The sequence below is a fragment of the Trachymyrmex cornetzi genome, unplaced genomic scaffold, assembly GCF_001594075.2.
Source record: "Trachymyrmex cornetzi isolate Tcor2-1 unplaced genomic scaffold, Tcor1.1 scaffold262, whole genome shotgun sequence".
In the NCBI taxonomy this organism is placed as follows: domain Eukaryota; kingdom Metazoa; phylum Arthropoda; class Insecta; order Hymenoptera; family Formicidae; genus Trachymyrmex; species Trachymyrmex cornetzi.
Window position 1 is genome coordinate 141,003 of NW_017297292.1, and position 8,845 is coordinate 149,847.

Below are 8,845 nucleotides of genomic sequence, written 5' to 3' on the forward strand. Positions count from 1 at the left end.
CCCCCCCCCCCCTCAGTAGGTTTACTTTAAGTCTCAAAAATAAACAAAAAATTTTTTCAAAAATTCAAAAAAATAAAAAAAAATTCTCAAAAATTGGGAGCAGATTGGGATTCAGCAACTTCGAAAATCACCGTATATCCTATTCTGTAACAAACGTACGAATACTTTGTCAAATACTGGAATTCACCCCTACATTCATAAGAGCATTTTCTACCCCTAAAACGGCTTTTGGGCAGATATAAAAAAATACGTGTCAAATATTTTTCAATGTACTACATGTATGCACAGTCTCAGGAAAATCAGCGTATAGCACTTGGGTAGCGTTACTTGTAAGTAGGTATTTAAAGTACGAGTAAGTATTTTAAGAGTATTTTAAGATAAGTATTTAAAAAATTACAAAAAAATACTTAAGCACTAAGATCAGCTTTAACCGAAAACAGATCTATTTCTCTTACGGGGATCCTAAAGTGAAGTCCGAACTCCGATGAAACTATTTTACCAATAAAATGTGCCACGTCGACATATATTTATATACTACTGCACCAATATCTCACGCACACAAGAGAAAAAAGTAATTACGAAACAAAAATTATTGCAACGTAAGTTGGTAATACAGACGACTTTAGGATCCTCTTAATTGAAAGAAATATAGTATCACGCGTTATCACCGAACGGACGGGGGTACAAACGAATGCAAATGATCCCGAAACAGCACCCGTTTACAGATTTAAAATATTTAAAAAAATGGCTAAGTTTTTGGATCTCACCCCTATTTTGAAAATTCGGTACAATCACCCTTAAGGGTACAAACGAAACCGATAGTGGTACAGATGACCCCGAAACAACACCTGTTTACATAACAGATTTAAAATATCTCAATGTGGGGTGCTGGCATTTTTTCAATCCTTTATACTTTTGAATCCTTTTACTACAAACGAAAAGAAAGGTGGTACAAACGGATACAAACCGAATGTAATTTAATGCGTATTAAAAAAATTTTTTCTTAAAGTCGGGTTCCAGATTCACAGAGGTTCAAATTCGGACACATAAGAAAAGTGAAAAACGTTTCGGGTCATGTCATTGTAAAATTGTATTTTTGAATGTTGAAAAAAGGTACCATAATGTTTTTAGATTTCTTTAGAGTTAGAGCTTAAAAACTTTTTGAAAAACACAATCAGGCACTAGTGACCTGAACTAGGAAACAGTGAAAAAAAAAGTTGGACCATGGAGTATTAATTAGGTACATGCTATAATTGCATTGAATTATACTTACTGCAATAAAAACAAGGCCATATATTATTAATGCTATAGTAGTGAAAAGTACAGTTACCATTGCAAAGGGTCGAACTGTAAGGGCTACCTCTCCCGCATATCTAAAAATCATTTGAAATATTTTGTCTTATATAAGGGGTAATAATATAATATCTATTTAACTAGATAAATAATTTTAATTTTAATTTTTTTTAACAATTAAATACATGCAATAAAATTTTAATATTTTATACATGCAATAAAATTTTAACTTCACACCCTTTAAAAAGATGTCATACTCGATTAATTTTTGATGCTTTTTGATGCATTTTGCGAGATTATAGATATTCGTAATTGTTCGGAACTCTTCAGTCAACAATTTAAATCTCGCTGAAACCAACCAGAGCAAAAGCGCCGTGAAAGCGTTAACACATAAATGTGCAGATATGAACAGACCAACTATGATCTGATGGATATACGTAATAGCCCTTAACGGTTGACGAGACGCATCAAATGGAAATTCAGCAGCTGTTGGAAGCGGCTGATCTAGCATGACAGGTCCGACGAAAAGGCCGAAGAGACTCATGTAGAATAAACTTATGCAGAAACCATAAAAATTGGTATACTTATCAACATACTCCCGCTGAACAATCGTTTCCTCGTGAGGCGTGATCAGTGCGCAAAAATCTTCCATTTTGAAAGTAACATACTACAATTCATTAAAATTATATCATTCCGATTCATAATACGTGAGAAGAAAATTTTATTTCTCAGAAGCAGAATCTGTATTAAATACTTGTAATCGTTGATAAATAATTAGGTGACACACAATGTTACCAATAACGTGGCTAAGCGTGACCAAAGAGTACAATGATCTCATAAAACTATCGAGATCGTTGGTATTCTTATTCTTCACAAGACCATATATTACCGACACTATTACGCCTATAGTCATTAATATACAGATACACTGATATAGCTTCATGCACAGAATTTTGGATTTAGAAGTGCCTAATGGTAACGGCCAAAACCATATAACAAACAGACTCAACTTCATGATGGCTATCGTCTTCTTTAGCGTTACTCTCTCTTGCATGACGTTTTAAATTACGTACAATTGCAATTCTGTGAAAAGTCTTACTTAAGAAACTATATACTGTCTTGAAAATGTTTTCTTCACATCAAATACACACTATTTTAATAATATTCTTACAAAATGTATGCTAAGTGAAAGCGCGGAAAAACTGATGCTAAAACGTATTGCATCAGTTATCTTTAATATAAAAAGAGTATGCGTGCATACGAAAACAAGTTGATGTAAGATTTTATTACAGTTCTACTGAAATATAAAATGTCGATTGAAGAAAAATTACAAAATGGATGCGATATGAGGCATGTGTGCATTCTTCTCTATGTATTCTTTGAAAACGTTAAGTGGCAGAAAATAATTTATTAGCTATGCAGAACCTGAAATGTGAATTGTGGTGTTACGTAGCAGCTGTTTCCCGCACTGTTGAAACATTGATGAATCTTCTAACGTACTTTAATTGAGACATGAGTGAAATGAGTGAAAAGTGAAAAATAAATTCTCTTATATATTCGCGGACAGTCTAGTGTAGTTTATAAACTTATACAATGCAAATTGTTTCTCAAGCTGATAATTTAGTCTATTCTTAGCTATCACTTTCAGTTTTCCTAAGTTAAAATAGTAGTTTTCAAATTTATTATTTTTTCTTAATTTAATATTTTTATTATTGTGTATATATTAATTATATAAGTTATAAAAATAGGCAAAGTAGCATAAATTTCGCAATTCAATAGAATAATACATTTTTTAAAACTTTAATATATAATTTTGCATTCGTTATTCAAAGATATTCACATTTCAGCAAGAATTTTTAACAATAAATAATTACAAGTAAACTACAAATTGATTAGGTAAATTATTAATAAAAAAAAGCTTGCGGTTTTGATTTGCGATTATGGGAAATAGTTAGGGAAAGATATAATTAAAGTCAAAAGTGTAATAATGTTTAGGAGATATCTCCTCAAATTTTTAACAATAAACTTAAAAGTTCATTTGGCATATGTAAGTTGGGGGGCATTAAAATGTGCAGTGGAATCCAATACACAAGAGGATTTCAATGATGATGTACAATAATAAATATACGCAGCATGTATAAATATGAGAAGCATTTCTGCAATATTCGATTCTCGTTCATATATAGTGAGGTGTATGTAAAGTTGCCGAAATCGCACTACTATCATATTATAATATTCCCACTTCAATCGTAAAGTAACTCTGAAAATTTCAAAATGGAACTCGAATGGACTGTAGTTAAAAATTCTGTTGTGTGACAGCGCAGTTATACAATGCAGAAATGTTCAACAGAATTTTTTAACTATACAGTCCATTCGAATTTCATTTTGGAATTTTCAAGGTTACTTCATAATTGAAGTGGGAATATAATATTTTTACAAAATTTTTTAATTGGTGAGTTGATGATGACAAATGTTAATAAAAATTGTAACTAAATGGAAAATAATTTATTTATATGAAAATGATAAAATGATTAAAAATAACCCATCCATAAAATAATTTAAGATCTTCGAAATCGGTCTTTTGCATTTTTTTTGTACGACTAATAATTTCGACGATATAATAATTTAAATGTTTGCATAAGCGACGTTTTTTATGAATTTTTGCAACTTATAAACGTGAATAACTTTATAAAAAAAAAGATCTAAAATTTTTTTCGCGAAACACGTGTCTCATGTTTTATCTATGTAAAATATGTCAAAAAATTAAAAAAAAAATAATAAAAATGACGATGCTTGAAAGGCACCCGGTTTGACGTGGAATGCTTTAAATACGAAACAAGACAAATTATTAATAGCATTTTCTCAGACCTTACGTGTTTATGTAATATATTATTCAATAAAATATTATACATACTCAACAAAATTAAAGGATCACCTGTTCCACCCTGCAAAAATAGGCAAGATAGAAGAATTTCGTCAAAAATCATCGTATCAAGATGTTTAAAAAAATATTTTACAGCTTGAAATCTGTATTTTTTTAGATCGGTACTTTAGAAAACGGTGTTACTGATATTTTATGGAGTTACGCAAACATAAAAGAAGATGTCACAATGTTCTGTTATCACAAATTCTTTTTAAAAAGGCTAAGTTGTACAACATCTTTCGTTTCATCAATAAACCTAGTTGTTACATAAAATTTCTCTGATGATTTTTAGGTTTTTGGCTACTTACATGATTTCTGATGTTTCTTAATACATGAGTTTATTTGTCTTCCATTCTTTGCAGTTTGTATTTCTAAACATAACATCTGGCAGATGAATATAAGAAGAATGCGGAGCAAATAGGAAATCCATACTGCTGCAACTAAGTCCACATTGCACAATAACGTAGACTTGCATGACATAGATGATAAATATTACCAATAGGAAATGGATACAATTCTTCAGAAGGAAATGTCTTCAAAGTATATGTCGGGATGTAACAAACAGTAGTTATTGTGAAGATATTGCAACAGATATGAATAAGAATTAAGGTATAACGATTTATGTATTTTTGCAAAATAATCTTTTTATGGTCGTTGAAAGCTAGAAGAAAATTCTGTATCTCTTTCAGAATGTGCTAAATTTAATTAATATTTTTAGTAATAAGCTGATAAATATCTTCAACGTTAAAGAAAAGAATCACACACTTCACCTTGTCCGAAGAACGTTCTGTGGACATGAATAACGTCCACGATGATATCTATATAGCATCATACAAATATTGGTTGCGTTCAGCGGACTCAACAGTTGAGTGAGCGTTCGTTATTATTGGTGTATTCTTTTAGATTATTCAATCAGCATTTTAGATCTGGAAGAATACGTCAATAGCAGTGAGCGCTCATTCAATTGTTGAGTTCGCTGAACGCAGCCATTGTGATATCCGTGCGACGTCCCACGGATTGTGCTTATGAGGATATATTGTTCGAAATATAATTAAGTAGATATCTTTGAAAAAGTGTTAATGTATCCAACCATTACTCGTGCGCGCGCGCTATTGAGTAATAAATATAATCAAGATATCTTTCTTTAATTTTCATACACTAAGAGAAAAGTGTTTAGTATTTGATTATATAATTGTATATTAAAATATTATGGTTAAGAGATTTATTTTTGTATATAGTTACTATGTTATAACGTTAGTAATATTATATAATTATATAAAGTGATTTGAAATTTTATAATCGTTTTCATATATTCTTTTTGTTATATGTATAATCATATTCTCTTAATGATAATATTATACTTTGCAATATTATATAGTCATAAATATTAAAAAACTTTTTTTTCAATATAGTAAGCAATATTACTATTAAATAAATTATTATCAGTAATATTATTATTATTTTGATCATATAGTTATAAGAACTATTTTCAATAGAATGCGCATAAAAACTTGTATACACTCTTGTATGCAGGTGTTTTTCGTTCTGAATATGAAAATGTTGCATAACAGCTTCATCCATACAAGTAAATTCTACTAAAGTATTTATTATTAGCATTACATTGGCTGCGTTCGAAAATGTGTAATGTTAAAAAAAGACAAGATGATGAATCCAAGGCACCGGAAACATCCGAGCGACATTTCCGAACGCAGCCATTGTGCCGATGTTCATAGTACGCAATAATGTATGACAATTATTGCAAAATGTAAAAATTGCAATTTATTTTCCAAGAAACATACGAATTTGCCGATATCTGCATCAAGTCACATGCCCGACATACTATTACACATTTGTAAAAAATGAAATATAAATTTCGTATATAATAATTTCATTATCTGAGCAATTCGGATCGTTTGCAAGGATCAAGAAGCACACCGTTTACTTTTTAATGAACAGAGTATTTCTAAAGAAGTTGGAAATGAGAGTAGAAGAAAGTTGCCGATGCTGACATAGATTTTCTAAAGTGACACTCCCTTATTTCTCAGAAACTAACTATTGCACTTTATTAATACTAATAAAATCATGATCTATTTAATTAATTAAAAAAGTACAAACTCATAATTCATATATTTGTGGCTTATTTCTATAAAATCAGCTAAAAACCAATTCTATGAATTCGAGAAAAAAAATTCTTACGGTGTTCTTTTGCAAATTGCGTAATTAAAATAATAGTGACTGTATTATTGATAATATTATGTCATTTTAAATGTTCATAGTTTCATAAATTACTTTTCTTTACAGAATAGGATATATCTTTATTTATAGAAATGTTGATATTATTGCCTACTATGTCAGTTTTGGAGCCTATTTTGTCAGATTCTCATTTTTGCATAACTTACGAAAAACTTAATTATTGCAAAATTGCAAACAGTATTATAAAAATTGCTTATACTATCTGATAGAAGACACTTTTTACTTTGTATTTATGTTTTTGAAACAACATTATACAGGATATTATCTGAATATTTTAGCTTGAATTTAGGGAAAAACTTAATTAATTCTGGGTAAAAGCATTCCAACATACACGTGCACAAATAGTTTTTTTAAAAACTTGTTATTTTTAGAGGGCATAAAATGCTATTTTTGTACACGTCCGTTATGTATATATTAAAATATTTAAAAATAAATATATCAAATTAAATGCAATGGTATATCTATTTTTTATTCAGCAATATTTATAGGATTGATATTATTTTGGTAAACATAAAAGTCACGTATTGATTTGTAAACATAATTTTCTAAAATAAATCATTTCAAAAATTGTATAAAATTTCTACTTAATTTTATTTTTTAACGCGGATTAAAATGGAACTTCGTAGAATTTATTATCTACAAGTTATGATAACCGATGATAATGCTAATAAAGTTATCGACATTCGCTAATATGATCGATCGAGTACAAACAGGTAAAATAGTTTACAATCTTTTAACGCTACAAGTGAGATATAATAATAATATCTCTCTCGTAATAAATGTCAATTATTAAAAATTTAATAATTTACATTTTTTTATATACAAATTGTTTTATGTTACTTTACTAACAATGGGTAATATTACTTTCGCCGATAAAGTATTCTTTCAAGTGGTTGACTTATACCATCAGACGATTAGAGACTAATAAATCAATAAATGTGGGAGTAACAACATCCATATCTTTTATATAATATTTATTACTATAATTTAATGTAACTTCCGATTCTCTAACTAATTCTATTGACAACTTATGTCGACAAAAGTTTCGAAAACATCTTCCCCAGTTTGCAACTCGGTGGCATTTAACCATTCAGCGGTTTGCACTAATGCAAACACAAATCTTAACGCGACGTACTATCTTCTCGGCAACAAAGTACTCTCAGCTTTCACAACTTCGGATTATACGAGTTCTGTTAATTAGTACGTTGCATCGCTACCGGTATTATTCCGTTGTGATTTCATTTCGGGTACTATTGTCGCGCGCGAAGTTATGACACGAAGTAATGGATTCTCAGAGCGTAAAGAGTGCTCTCGAAATCCTCGAATAAGCTCTTCTATAAAACATAAAATCTCTGGCTGCTTAAAGAAGCGTTTCGAATTTGCAATGCACTCTGAGAAGTGGCGCACTCGCGCTTGGTGCATTTCTGATCATAACCCACAGAAGTTTGAGACCGTATTAAACTTTATATCACTATCCACCAAAGGAAGAACTTTATGTATGGCTTTATACATATTGTCTTGTGGCCACGTTGTGGCACAAATTTACGAATAACATTGTTATACTCAAGGCGTGTTAAATTTTTTTTTTTTTAAACAGCGAATCTTGTTTTATTATTGTTTACAGTTTTGTTCTAATATAAGTCAGCAAATAAAACTGCAATATTTTTCTAATTTTATTGATTTATATTATTAGTTATACAGAGTAGATATAATTGAATTCTTGTTATTATAACAGGGTTTTGCAACCGGTATGCCACAAAAATTTTTTAAAAGAGAGAAAGAAGTGAAAAAATTAAAAAATAATAAAGCGAATAAGGTGCCAAATAATGTTTAAAAAATTATGAAAATTATCTAAATTATTATATTGCAGACATTAAATTCTGAATACTACGTAAGTATTATGTAGATATTATCTGTTAAAAATTTGGAGATGATCAGAGAGAAAAATAAAAATATTAAAAATTTAATAATTAAAATACTAGAGAAAGCTAAAAAATTGAAATTACCGAAATTTTAATTACTTTTTGATTTAAAAAAATAGAATTTTAACCAAAAATTTCTAATATTTCAAATATTAGAAATTTGATAAACGGTTATTTGATAAGCGGACTACGTTACACATGAATGCAGTTGTAATTAAAACTTTTATTTGGCCTCTGATTCAAAATCAATTTCAGTGAATATTTGAAACGCACCTATTTCGGCGTTCTCTGATACATTGAGAAACTTTATTACCGATTGTATTTTGGTTGATACGACACGGCGGTTTGTTCGTTTCGATTGCTTTTGTGTGTGCACCGGTGTAGTAATATGAATCTTCTACAGTTATATAGTACACAATATGTACATAGAACAGAATTTGTAAAACAATTATAA

At 29.5% G+C, this 8,845-nt stretch overlaps 1 protein-coding gene across 1 annotated transcript in view; it reads right to left on the reverse strand.

Annotated features, from left to right (window-relative positions):
• LOC108761778 (uncharacterized) overlaps nt 1–2,347 on the reverse strand; it is a 17,566-nt gene extending 15,219 nt beyond the window's left edge. The window contains exons 1-3 of the mRNA XM_018508497.1: nt 2,048–2,347; nt 1,551–1,960; nt 1,274–1,373 (exon numbers count right to left, since the gene is read on the reverse strand). Coding sequence (XP_018363999.1) covers nt 1,274–1,373; nt 1,551–1,960; nt 2,048–2,347 — 810 coding nt within the window. The remainder of the gene's footprint in view (nt 1–1,273; nt 1,374–1,550; nt 1,961–2,047) is intronic.
• Between the last annotated feature and the right edge of the window lie 6,498 nt (nt 2,348–8,845).